Source organism: Rhinolophus sinicus, chromosome 16, assembly GCF_057876585.1.
Source record: "Rhinolophus sinicus isolate RSI-liver-muscle chromosome 16, RSI-T2T, whole genome shotgun sequence".
NCBI classification, from domain to species: Eukaryota; Metazoa; Chordata; class Mammalia; order Chiroptera; family Rhinolophidae; genus Rhinolophus; species Rhinolophus sinicus.
This window is the reverse complement of record NC_142516.1, coordinates 106,782,100-106,796,582: the sequence shown is the minus strand read 5'-3', so window position 1 is coordinate 106,796,582 and position 14,483 is coordinate 106,782,100. Positions and strand designations below refer to the sequence as shown.

At 45.7% G+C, this 14,483-nt stretch overlaps 1 protein-coding gene across 1 annotated transcript in view; it reads right to left on the bottom strand.

The window, feature by feature from the left end:
- Nucleotides 1-14,483, bottom strand: part of FAM124A (family with sequence similarity 124 member A) — a 72,846-nt gene that overhangs the window by 37,138 nt on the left and 21,225 nt on the right. The window contains exon 3 of the mRNA XM_019752183.3: nt 6,070-6,803. Coding sequence (XP_019607742.3) covers nt 6,070-6,803 — 734 coding nt within the window. The remainder of the gene's footprint in view (nt 1-6,069; nt 6,804-14,483) is intronic.

Here is a 14,483-nt window from a genome sequence, read left to right as displayed (position 1 = left end):
TCTCTCTCCCCTTCTCTCTGTTTTTCCTTCTTTTATTCATTCAACACTGGACATCTAATACGTGCCAGACACTTAGAGGTACTAGACATACAGCCATGGGCAAAACAGATAAAGTCCCTGCCCTCAACGTGCTTCTATTCTGGTGGAGGAGGTAGACAAACCTGTGATTCAGTCAATATATAATATGTTGAAAGATGAGTGCTCTGGAGAAAAATAAAGCAGGTAGGGAGGACGGCTGCGGGTGTGTCTGCATGTGAGAGAACAGGGGAGGGAGAGCTTTTCAGAGTGACCAGGGAAGGCCTCACAAATGAGGGGACACTGAGCAGAGACCAGAGATGGGTGAGGGAGTGAGGTGGCCAGCTGGGGTTAGGAGGCGCTTCAGGCAGAGGGCACTGAATGAGCACAGGGTGTTCTGAAGCATCAACAAGGTGGCCAGAGTGACTGCGGCAGACTGAGGGGAGGAGAGATGAGAAGAGTAGAAGGGGGAAGTAACATCAGCCACTATGAGGAAATTGGCTTTTACTTTGCGTGCGGTGGCACAGACAGCACCTGGGGATTCTACGTAGAGGAGTCACATGGTCTGACTTATGTTTCAAAGGACCTCTGACTGTCCAGTGGAGAACTGATTGTAGAGAGGTGAGGGCAGAAATCAGGTGATGGGTCAAAAGGCTCCTGAGTAAACACCAGCGGCTTGGAGCAGGTGGTGACAGTTGCCAGAAGTAGTTGGATTCTGCATGTATTCTGGAAGTGAGGTAAACATGGTCTCCTGAAAGAGGTGGCCTCAAACTAACCCTTGCGTTTTTGGCCAGAGCATCTGAAAAGTGGTTTCCCTTTTCCTATGTTGGTTTCTCACCAGACATCTTCCTGCCCTCAGGACGGCAGCTCAGGAACCTGACCACTGCCCTGGCCAGACAGCGCTGCCCAGGCCTTTGTGATTTTTGCTGCCCTGGGGCTCCCCTGGACACCTTGAGCCCACGCCCACTCTCAGCTCAGCTCAGGCATGGTTCTTCTAAGAAGCCTTTCATGACCATTTTCCCCACCCCTGGCCAGCAGCAATCAATCTGCCTTTGTGTAATAATAACTATTGTTTTCTGGTTCATTGGGTGTGGCTGGTAAAGGACAGCTGGCACTCGGTCGGGAATAACAAAGCCAAGCTCACTGTCACTCACTATGTATTGGAAGTTAAGCTGCGAGAAACAAGTTTTGGGATTTCCCTCCCTCTAGGATTAAGCGAAGCCCCCAGGAGCTGCAGGGGGTCCACCTTGTCTTACCCAGCTTCCTTCTGTACAGTGGCCTTTCTGCTGGGCACCCTGGCCCACAGGCATTAGATAAGAAAAAGCTTTGTGAAGCCTTGTTGTGGTTGTCAAGGTACCGTTGACAGTCGCCTGTGGACACCACTATGAAAGTGAGAAGATGGTGGAACACTGCTACCAGGACTCAGACCCATGAATACTGGTGCATCTAAAGCACGATATTCTTACCTCACAGACTCTACATCACATCACTGATGATTTTCATTTTGCTTTTGCTGCTAGAAAACTCAAAGTCAAATTTGGGGCCTATTTCTAGAACAATACTGTCTAGCAGACTGTTTGTGATAATGGAAATTTTCTGTATCTGTGCTGTCCAATGTGGTAGGCATGAGCCACATGTGGTCACTGAGCGCTTGAAATGTGCCTAGTGAATTTTTAATTTAATTTCATTTTAATTAACTACAATTTTGAACTTAAATGGCCACATGTGGCTAGTGGCTACCCATTGTACAGCACAGTTTTAGACGGCATACAGAAAACGACATGCATTTTGGATGTCACACTTGGTTTATCTTACTTTCCTATCAATATTTTTCTTCTACTTTAAATACCTTCAGTATCTAATGATTTTTTTGTGTAGTACATATCTTTTTCAGCCATCTTAAATCTTGTTTTAAAAATGTGAGGCCTACAAAAAAAAAAAAAGGTAACATACCCACATTCCCAACTTTTTTGACTAGGTATGCTACTGTAGGCAGAAAGACTAGGGTGGCAGGGAGAGCTGGGGGAGGAAGGGAAGGAGGAGGCAAATGAGGGAGGAGATCAGATCATCCTTAAGAAAAGGTGCAGTTACCAGACGGGCCAGAACTAGATTTTAGTGACGGAGAACAGATCCAGGACACCATCTTGCCCCTCAAGGTGAACTTGAGCTAATTGTAATGGACTATAATACTACCGGTATTAGCATTGCAGGCTGGGAAAAATCTCCAGCCCGTGTTGCCAAAACATTTCCGACAAGGGCCAAATAAGGACAAGGGAATCCCTCCTTCCAACGGGAAGGAGTGGTCAGCAAGGACCCGTCTGGGAATACCTGTAACACCACACTTAAATTTTAAACATTTCATGACCTCATTTTGAGGGTAATAAATTCCTAAGCCTCTTTGTTTTTCGGTGCAGTTGCGCTTCTCCTGGCCTGCCCACTCCCACTATTTTGGGAGTGTACTTCTTTTAATAATTCTAGTGCTCGCTTGGCTTTGCTTGCTTCACTTATTTTGTGCATCTTTGCATTCTTTCCTGTGACGATACCAAGAAACCCTTTTCCAGGAACAACAGGTACTTCTCCCGCCCTGTCATGCAATATAGAGTAATTAATATGTTCACTTAAGGGAAGGGAGTCCCAGGAGTAGGGAGGAGATTCCTTCTCTTTGTTTCTGTCTCTATTCTGTTTCTTCATCTGGGTTCCGCTCACACAAATGTTCAATTTGTGAGAATTCATCGAGCTGTATATTTATGATGTGTACACTTTTCGTATGTATATAATTTATATTATTCTTCAATAAAAAGTAAAGGAGAACATAAAAAGAGAACTATAATGTTCAATGTTAGTTTAGTTCTAGGAGATGTGGACAGACTCACAAACACGGACCTAAATTCCAGAAAGCTTTAGTTTAGTATCATCGGGCATTAATGCAAATTTCTAAGACGCATTTTTTCAGAGGGATCTCAGGCAACTCCTGATGCTAGCAACTCCCCACCCACCCACCTCCTGCCTGTTCCCCAGAACTCGGCAATGCCAAGAAAGAAGGAGAGATGAGTTTCAGGAGGAGGAAGGCTTTTTTTCCATCTTATCAGATCTTAGTAAAAAACATTTCCAAATTCTTGTAAGAAGCTGAGCAACCCAGAAAAAAAACCTCTCAGCTTTTCTCCTGCAGAGGAATTAAATGGGAGGAGGAGGTGTCTGAAATGTGGAATGTTAAGTTAATGGGGCAGGACCAGCAAATAAAATGCAATCTATATGTTAAGAAAGCAATGAAAAACAACTAAACAATGATTTTTATTCAATGTATAACTCCACCCAATTGAGCAAAATCATTTATATCAAAAATTATAGTTGAAGATAGAACTTGGGAAACATACTGCTAAGGAAAAGGTGGATAAAAATGAGCTCTCTCAATGTCATCCTTCCCTCCTGACCTAGAAATCTTAATTTTGCTAAAGACTTAAATATACATTTTTACTTTTAAAAGTAACTTAAAGAGATGGGCAGATGTGTATCTCATGCTAGAGCAGAAGTTTGCTTTCTGCAGTGATGGAGTAACAGTAATCTGGTCAAATGGCCGTAACCAAAATTTATGAGGAGGTTATTAGTCATTTCTGCCCACATTAATTTAACTCCTTGATATATTACTATTTTGAACAGAGGTCTGCATTCCTGAGGCCTAAGATACAAATATTCTTTCTTACCCTTTTCACACTTTCATGCCATAACTTCAAAAGCCTGCACCTGTACAGATTTTATAACCATTTAAATGTGTGGATTATCTTTGAGATAGTCTTTCAACGGTTCCTTTGAGCAGAGTGCAGGCCAAGCTTTCATACTTTGTTCTTTCACTTATATTATTATAGGGATCGAAAGAAAAAAGTATTCTAATTATTTCAAAAAGGAAGAAGTCCCTTCATAAACAATCACATTCATTTTGGTCTTTTAGAAACAAAGCCTTCCCTTAACTTCTACTTATTCACCTGCATTATATTTTGCATAAAGAATCGGCAGTCTTCAAACACAGAAGAAATTTTTTTTCACATTTTAAAAGAGATTATAGAGCAAATGCTAGCTTTCAGTTATAAAGTATAATGAAGTCATATTATTTACTTATCTGCATAATTCAAAGGGAAATCTGAAAATTATCTAGTTCCTATAAATAGTAACTATCTCAAGGTGACCTTTCTGACACGAACAGTGTGGCCTGGCTGTAGTTTTAACCAGTTATCTGACATATGCCAACTTCTCAATTCATTTTGTGATCTGTGGATTACGTTCTGATGGTTAATGCCAAACACAACAAACACTGAAACTTTACCTGTGATTCAAGTAACTACAATCAGCACCTTTCAAGACAATGGCCCCTAATTCGCTATCAATTTTCTCTTTTCAAGTAGCCAAAAGCAAAAACGCACACGCAGAGGCTTTTCAGAAAAACAAAGTCCTATATTCATCAAACTGATTTATATGTTAATTCAAGAAAGCCTGGGTTTGAAAGCGTTTATCAGGTAGGACCAGGTGTAGGCCATTCTTAAATCTACATGCTGAATTTTGAATTCAGAATTTAATTAATGGTCTTGAAAGAGTGTTGGACCTCCACCGAAAGGATGGGAGGAGCAAGGGGTCCAGTAATTGAGCAAAAGCATTCACCAAGGAAGGAGCAGGAAAGTCTACTGGATCCATTTCCTTAAAATGAATTCACTCACCCCTTCCCAAGTTTAATGAAACCAGAAGCTCCAAAGGCATCACTTACTCCTTAAAATGTTTATGAGAAAGTCATTTTCAAGTGATCACTGCCCAGCAGTGGAAGGGTAGATGGAGTGACACCAGAGGAAAGAAGAAAACAGGTACTGTTGCCACGCAGCAGCCTACCCATCTGTCTCCTTATACCTGCCCCTAAAGCAAGGAGAGTCTGTGAGACGGATCCTTTCAGGGACTTTGCTTCACCTTTGTGCTTGCACCTTATGTCTCCCAGTTTGGCCTCAGAAAGATGGCTGGTCAGCCAATGATGAGTAAGATTCGCCACGGGGGTGGGGTGGGGGCAACTCAAGCCAGACACAGTCAAGTGGGGACCAACAGGAGAACCCATGGGGTTCACAGAGGTGGGCACAGCCCCCCACCTTCCCCCAGCTAAGGAGAGCCTCTGCCTCTGTGGCTGCATTCCTTCCCACACTCTGCAAGGGAAGAGATTCAATTATGTGCTCTCCGTCTATTCATATGCATAAAGGTGGTTTTGTCCCTTGGGGAAGTACTTACATCCTGAGACTTAAGGTTCTGGGCCTGCAGGCAAGGGTGATTGGCTTGAATCAGTTTCCTATTATGATGTGTGGGATTCACATCTTGAGATTGACAAGCTTTATCTCCTTTACTTCCCCTCCTAAGTAACAAAAGCTATGCGTAGGCCGGATTTGGGCCCAGTCCTTGAGATGGGAGACCCTTGGCCCCGCTTCACTCTATTCATGGCTGCTGTCTTTTCTTAACCCTGCGCCACCCTCCTCGCTCCCCACAACCTTCCTCTCGCGGGATGCGACAAAGTACCGTCTCTACTGAGTGTGATATGTCTTAACTATTTTCATAGTTGGGTTTTCCTTATGTTCCTTTGTGGGAGTAAAGAATACATTGGTTAAAAACTCCTTAAGAGTGAGGGAGTAGATTCAGGAATCTTTACTAACAAGTTCCCCGGGGTATAAACTTATCTGAAATCCCAGGTGAACACCCAGGAGCATTTAGTGGGTGTTCAAACACAGGTGGGTGAAGAGGCATTGGGGGGAGAGGAGGATTGGTAGTTGCTTGACTGAAGCACGTGACTATGACAGTCAAGTGAAAAGAACCAATGGAAAGAGCCGCCACGTCTCCTCTTTTGTTTGCGTAGAGTATGAACACCTTGACTTAGTACAAGGCCAGACAGAGGGTCGTTGATCCCTCCCTTTTCTTAACTCATTGCTCTGTAACAGGTACTAACTCGTGTTTCTGGCAGAGCCAACCCACTAGTGTCTCGGTTCCCCCAGACAGACAGGGCGACAGGCACAGTCAGACAGACTGCCCCCAGGGTACCTGCAGAAGGATCTTGTTCCCGTCGAGGTCCTCCGTCTGCCAGCGCCCCTCACTGATGGGGCTGCAGGGGTTGGGCAGCAGCGGTACCAGCTCGCCGATGTCCCTGACTCGGAACTCCAGCACGGAGGAGTCGGTGGGGACCGGGTTCTGGTCACAGGGCAGTCTTTTCAGGGAGAACTGGATGTCCACATCCAGGTTGGAGAAAATGGGGAAGATGCAGAAGTCCGTTTTCTTCTGCGTGGGGCTCCGCCTGAGGATCAGCTCGTAGAACTTGAGGATGTCGGTGTAGTTGTCATGGCGACAGTAGACGGTGAAGCGCACGATCTCCCTGCCGTAGTGCACGGGCCGGATGGCCCACAGTGGCGTCCCGGGCGCCAGCGTGAAGAAGTCCTGGCTGCAGGGCAGGTAGGGCAGGAACCTGCCGGGCACGCGCTCCGTGTGGTGGTGGCGCCAGGGCGGCCGCTGCAGCGTGCGGTGCAGCTGCAGGATCTGGTCCTCGCCGTACTCCTCCTGCAGGAAGAGAACCACCGCCAGCGCCGGCTGCGCCACCCTCGGAGGCTTCCGCCGCCGCCGGGAAGCCCTCCTTTCAGAGACACGGAACAGCTGGAGGTCTGGGTGGATCCAAGCCAAGACCTTGTCGATGGCCTCCTGTAGGGGTTGGGATTCCCCGGGGTCTGCGATTATGTGGATGCTCACCAGGAAAGGGTCCTGCGCCTCCTCCACGGAAAGCTCACCTGGGAGCACAAAAAGAAAAACAAAAACAAAAAATCCCCAAATTGTGACTATTTCATTCAGGTGTCCGGTGACGACATGCAAAGCGTTTGGCAGGAAGGCAAACTAATTTCGAAATGAACCGACTCCTGGATCGTTATGATTATCTCACTCCAAGTTCATCTGCAAAACTACTGTTCCTGTACCCCAGCCACCAAAAACTAATGAACAATTGCTATGAATGGTTCCCACGCTGGGCAGTGTTAGGAAAACTCTGGTTCTGTACTTCATCAGGTTGAATATACTTTCTATCTGGCAGCAGAAAGTTAAGTCTGCATTGATCTGGAAGGGAGAGCAGGCCCATTAGAGAAGATGCTGCAGCATTAAGTGTCCACCACTTAGTATTTCCTGAATTGCAGCCTTATCTTTCAAATATTCCCTATACCATTGCACTCCTCTGGTTTGCTTATTTCATTTATTTTGTTCATTCATTTAACATTTATGGTATCCTTTCTTCATGCCCTATGCTAGGTGGTGTGCTAGCACTGACTCTTATTGACAGATGAAGGCCCGGCTGTTGAGCCATGCTGCCAACAGTGTCCTAATGGTGGGGTGGCCTAGTTATGATCACCTTGCTGCTAGAAACACAAAGAAGAACATTCTGGGAACATGCCCAGTGTTCCTGCTGTCAGAGCTTACTGCAGCTACGGTTAGGGGTGGGGGAGGCATGGTGGGACCATTGCTGTCTGTGCTATGCTGTCTTTTGGGCCTCTCCTCAGGCCATGTCCACCCAGAAGTCCATACATCCTCAATGCGTCAGTTACTCTCCCTATATCCTCTGGCAGAACATCTGGAAGCATTGACTCCTAAGTGTAAAGTTGACTGTTTAACTTGGCAACACTTTCCCATGGGGTGAACAGTTTGCTGGCCACACTGGCATATTTCTAATTCAGAAATATTCAGCATATTTTATCAGACAACCTGATAAAAGTCTTGTTGTTTAAAATTTGCATTTTTATATACGCTTTAATGACTCATCCAAGGGCAATCAAGAAATCTCTAAGTCTGTTGTGACTTGGGGGCTAGAATCATCTAGCATCTAGATCTGTCCTCACACACGTGCCTCGCAATGTCCACTAAGGTTAGGCACGTGACAATCATGCAGTCAGTAATGTTTGAGAAGTGTGATCTGCTTCTAGGAACCATACTCTTGACCCATTCACAGGATGAAAGGTAATTTTTGTTGTTGCTGTTGTTGTAGGGCAACAAGACATTCCAAGTAGGCTTACAGGTACCTTCCATCATATGCACCTGTAACAATGTGGTTTTCATTTTGTTGGATCAAAACCTGGCTGAATTTTCATCCCAACTCTGACTGTTAGATATCTCACTTGGGAATAGTTTGTTGTTGCACTTTTTTCTCATGTACTCATTTATTCACACATTTCTTGAGCAACCAGTAGGTGCTAGGCACTGGGGAGACAAGGAAGCTGGTACCACCAAATACTATGGGAGTCTATTTACATAGACTCTGGTGTGAATAGTGCACCCTTAGACTTGCTCAGTGCACGGCCTGCACAACCATAGGCAGTACGTAGCCCTCTAAAGAACCAAAAGCCACAAATGAACACTTCATGATTCAGTTGGGAAGCACAGATGTAAAAAATTAAAATTCAATCTGATATGTGCCTATAGGAAATATAGTAGACAAGTATCTTCGGCAGGGGTTGGACTCTAAAGTCACCATGAAATAAACATTACCTATATATATAGACACTTACCACTGAAAGTCCCTTATATTTCCAACACAGTACTGAAGGTACTGACTTACAACTTGCAACAAGACAGCACAGCCAGATAGATGTTCCTTTGATTGAACACCAGGTGAAATAACAGGCTTGCTTCATGGCTGTGTTATAAAAGAATAGTCTAGAACCCCCATACAGGCTGTGCCTTTCACTCTACAAGAGGATTCTGAGAACTCAAAAGGCTTCTGGAACCAAAAGATGAGTAAGGTAACAGCGAGTCAAGTTTCCCATGATCATGGAGTAGAATAGTGGGTGGAATCATTTAAACTCTCCCGCTCTCTCTGGCTGAGCATGTATTCCCCAATTTGTATGAGTTAAATATGAGCATGGTGCAATTCCAATTTACTACCACATGACAAAGGAAGGAGCAACGTTTTCTCCAGAGGGTGTCTGAGAAGGCTTTTTGGAGGAGGCACCGCGTGACTAGGTCTTGAAAGGGAAATGACATCTCAGTTATAATGACCTTCAACGTGGGGGAGATTGCTGTGGGAAGAGAGAAGACTGTTTGTGAAGGCACAGAACTGTGCAAAAAAACAAGCACATTTGGAAGGGGTGGTGAGTAATTCTGAAACACTGCAACAGATACAGCAGGAAAAAATGGATCGGAGCCAAGTTGTACAAGGGTTTCAGCCCAATTTGGTAGTGATGAGGGGCGATGGAAAGTTTTAATAAAGGGATGTTGACATCAAGTCAGGGGGAGGTTAACTATAGGCAAAGTAAGAAGTTGAAAGATGAGTGAAGAGGCCAGACAAGAGATAACAAGGCCTTGGCATGCAGGGATTGCATTATTAGCCCTAGTTCTTTATCCTGCCTTGTCTCCTGCTCTCTGCCTTGTAACTCTGTAGTTACTCCCACTAAGTGGGTGAAGTGTGTTTCCCCATTCTTTGACTTTGGATTAGACAACATGCCTAGCTTAGCCAATAGAAAGAGATAAGAGTGACATGTGTTTCAGGATGCCTCTTGTGCTTCTGACACTTCCATGAGAAGAATGTGCTCAGGCCAGCTAACTGATGCCAGAAGGGAAGATGAGAGGTATGTGGAGCAGAGCCACTCTCGCTGAGCCCACCTACATCAGCCAACGTCAGACACCCAAAGACACATGGTACGAGCCATCCAACTAAGCTTGGTCTGGATCAGTTGACCCAAGACACATGGGAAATAATAAGTGACTGTTGTTTGAAGCCATCGTTTGGGGGTGGTTGTTACACAGCAATATTAGATATTCAGGCAAAGTCAGGGGATGAGGCACCGATTCACAGGCTATTTAGGAGGCATATGTGACAGGCCTTGGAGCCCACAGGCCTGGGGGTGGGGAGCAGAAAAAGCAAGAGAGAAGTATACCTTGATGTTTCCAGCTTGAACAACTGATCTGATGTTAATGCTCAACTGAGCTAGGAATTAGAGGAAGAAGGGCAGGTTTGTGGGGCGTTCCTTGGCCATGTTGGCTTGAGATGCCCCCATGACTTCCAGGACAGATGTCCTGTTGGCAACTGGACCTGTATGTTGCTGAGGTGATGGGCTGTGTTTAAGGATGGGCCAATTATCTTTAGACCATATTCTTGCTTTTATGCAGTTATCTCATAAGTGTGTGCCCCCATATTGATTTGAATCAGGGAAAATTCATCTTGATGACTTAAAAAACAATCCGAATTCATAGATTATTCTGGTCCTTTTCTTTGCTTGTTCTTTCTATTCACCTAGCTACTTTCTGCTTCATTGAACATGAGCACCACTTGAGCAGAAGTGCAGTAGAAACAAAAGTAGTGAAAATACAAACCAATGAAATTTACTGCCAGTCAGTAACTTCAGTAAAGGTAGGAGAAGATACCACAATCATCTAAAATGCATATTTCGCATTTCCATGGTGCCTTGATCTCCCACCAGTGGAGACATGTGACTTTGCTAAACATAAATGAATGCTCAATATAAATGGAAAGGGGCAGAAAGGCTGTGAACAATTTGGGGATGAAATTTACTTGCGAAAATCACAGATGATTTCTGTGAGAGGCAAAAAGGACACATGTTGCAGAAAGTGTTTGGGAAAAGAAGTTGTCACAACAGTCAGGGAGCCCTGTGAAGAGCCTGCTCCACACTCAAGGTGTGCATGTGCCCGTGTACCTGGCGTGACACTGTTAGCTAACACTTGTATGACATTCACTGTAGGTCGGCTGGTGTTTTCTCGGTGTTCTACATGTATGAACTCATTTAATCCTCACAACAACCCTAGAAGGGGGGGCAGTGCTATTATTGTCCCCATTTTAGAGAGCAGGAAATCGAGGCACAAAGAGGTGAAGTAACCTGCCCAGGGCACCCAGCATCTAACTTTGTGTGCACAGTCACCCCACAGCTCTGCAGAGAAGTGTGCTCACATTCTCTGCTGGATTCGTTTGACAGCAGAATGAGCAGCTGCCCAGCTACCTCTGGCCACAATGCTACTCCTTCGCCTCTCTCTATATCTCTCCTGCCTCCTTCTGACTGGCTGGCTTTTCAGACACCAGCCAATAGCTTCACGTCTTGGACATCCATGTACATCTCTTTCTTCTAGCCCCTAGTCTCTGAGGAATAACCCAGAAACAGACCCCCTCCATGGCACAGGCCTAGGTCTTTACATCTGAGCACCGCCCCTGAGGGCAACTGAAAGAGACCAGCACTGCAGGTGGCACAACAGTGAAAGGAAAGCAAAGAGTGACACAGAGAAAGCCTGCAGATGGGCGTGAGCACCTCGGTGTGAAAAGACCTGCAGTATGGTAGCTTCTGAGCCTACAAGACAGAGCTGTCAGGGTGCTCAGTGTCAGGCCACCCCTATCAGCTGCATAAAGGTTTCCCAGAGAACAGTAACAAAGGCCACACTGAGCCTGCACGGATGAGTGAATGTTCACAGCTTTGCAAAAGGGCAAGATGCCCGGTCGGAGCAGGGGGGTGGGGCTAGAAGGCACTGGACCAAACACTGGCTCAAGTACCAGCTTGCCTGGGCAGCTGTGGGTGCAGCCAATTAACCCAACTCCAGAGCTCCCCACTTTGCACTGTAAGAAACAGGGAGATGTCAGTGGCTAAAATCCTGCCCCGAGAAGAGGAAGAACAAGGAGCGACAGCATTAGTATGCTCCCGCCATTGCCAGCAATGTGCCCACTGCACATGAGCCGAAGATACACAGGCTCAAAGAGCCACAGAATGCAGCGCCAAACCGCCATCAGGGGACTCGGGTTACACACGCCCCAGAGAAAAATCTGCCTCCACGGAGCTAGATAGGAAACCAAGTATTTGAGGGGAAGGAGAGAAAATGTGAATAATTAATTGTCATGAAAAGCCTGTCCGCCTCCCGGGAGAAGCGGAGACGCCGCGACTGTAGGATACGCTCTGCCTTTATCATATCTATTACACGTCTTCTTGAAGGACCGCAGAGAGCACCTGTTCAGTTAGGGCAAGGCACAGACCAAAACCGGACCCAGGACGGCCGGGCCTCCCCAGGGCTGGTTAGAGGACGGGAGCTGTCCACGCAATATGAACAAAGCTTTCAAATTAGTCTGGGCTTCCCAAGGGGACAAGGGCGATTATTTCCCATGTGATTACAATTAGGTTTTGCTTTCAGGATGTAAGACAAAAACAACTTGAAGTAAAGCACTGCACGCGTTCAGACCTTCTATGAGGCAGAAAGTGTACTATCAACCTGAGTATCTGTTACATTTTCTTCCCCAGTATTTCACTTCTCCTGTATGTCCCTTTTTTGGATCCCTTAACTTGAACAGAAAATAATTTACACAATAATAACCATGTATTAAGCTTTTATTGTTTGCCAAACACTGTCCTAAAAGCTTTACATATATTATCTAGTTTAATCTTTAAAACATTATGACAAAGGTGCATTCTCCCATTTTGCAGGTGAAATGTTAACTGAGTCACTAAAGGTCATTTGGGGTCTCCGTGTTCCTCACCAGTGTGCTTTCTCACCTCTCACGTCTACTCTTCCTAAAATCATCACATTGGTTTCCTGACCCAAACCTCAGCCTGCTTGGTTGGGCTCTGAAACTGTGGCTTAGCCCCTTCAGGCAGTGTGGGTGGGAGATTCTGCTGTGGATGGGCTGACCATCAAGCCTGGGCAGGTCCGGCAATCCCTGACCTGCATGGATGTCCTAAGCTTGAGTCTGGTGAGGGAGAGGTAGGACACTGAGGTCCTTCTGCCTGATGACGTCCTGAGGCTGGACCTCCACTCAGTGCCGCCTGCACCAGAACCCCTTGCGGCCATTCTCTGCATCCCCCAGCTTCACACCAGCCTTGCCAGCACTGCCTCCAGCTGTCCAGTGCCTGCCAGACTGGCCCTCCTCCAAGAACTGGAAAACTGGTGTGTTGCCGTAGCACTTCCTTTCCAGCAGCAGGTATTTCTAATTGAAGGTCCAGCTCTTATTCCAAAGGAAATGCCTCACCAAATCTCAGGATAGGACAAGCTCAGGTACCGCCTTCTAGAATTTGGGGGCAATGATTGATGTCACTGTCATTTTATCCACAATTTATCACTGACAATTTGCAATTCAGTTGCAATCACTTATTTAATCAAGGAATGTTTACTGAGGACCTATTTTGTGCTGGGCACTGTAGGATACAGTGGTGAATAAAAGAATCTCTGACTTCCTAAGACTTATAATATAGTGGAGGAGATACACAATAAGCAAACAAATATATAAGATGAAGTCAGGTAGCTTAGTGCAAGAAACACTTCACTGAACTTCAAAACCCCTATTCAATGGGGTTCCCAAGGCAGTAGCCATAACCATTGACCATCAACTTAATAAACTGGCAAGCAGCATTCCAGTGCCATAAGAACTGCCAGCACCTCAGTGCCTCCTAAACCCTCAGGAGGCTAACAGTCTGAACAAGGGTACCTCCAGCTGCTGTAGGCTGCTTAGTTTAGGGAATTTGGCCCTGGAGCCTGGCTTGAGACCCTCTAACGTCATATGCATGAAGTCTAATAAACTCCTCAGAGGGTTAACAAACTCCGTATTGGCATTTCTAAAGCCCCACGCTGTGGCTGTTTGGGGGCTTGGATACCCACCTGATCCAGTGGCCATCCAGGTGAGATGGCGATCAGGTGTGTAACAAAGACACACGCAAGGCATAGGCTGAGGCAGTGAAGAATGATGAAGTGAGAAAGCAGGAGGGAAAGACGCCTCAGAATGACAATAAAATCAAAACCCACTGCATCCTGAAGTGCCATAAGAGGGCCAACCTCCCCCATGAAGCTGTCTGGTCTTCCCAGAATGCCTGAAAAAGCTCTCTGAAAGGGGCTCTCGAATTCCTTACCCCAAGAGTCTATTCATCCAGAATGAATAACCTGTCTTCGTCTCTTTTTCTTACCGTTTTTAAAAACCAGTTCCTTGAACCTCTGAACTAATAAAAAACACTGAAGCAATCCTCTTTGCCCCTGCTAACACATAAGAGAAACATTTCAGACTTTCTCAGTTCTTAGTAATTTTATGATTTCGACAAGGCCTTTGCTTGGCCTGCAACCTTGGGCTGTGAAAGCAGCAAGGCTGGTCTCAGTGCTAGCCCCAAACGGAAGTCAAACTTAGATGCAGGGTTGGAACTAGTGGGAATCTGGTGGCAATGAGGTGACAATGAGTTTTTAACATAAGGGATCACCATATAGATAATAAGGTTCTCCTCTCTTAGCCTGAATTCACAGAACTTTCCTGCAATTGAAGAATGGACTATACGCTGAAATGGTTAGGCCCAAACCCATATCTTCATTTGACAGAGGAGGAGAATATGGAATCTTTCTTATGCTTTGGCCCCTCTCTCAGGCTTTGTAAGAAGTATGGCTTTGCTCTGACTGTGTTACTGCACTGCTCTCTCAATTTTCATCTCCATTGCGGAAACAATGTCAGGAACTGGATATTCTCG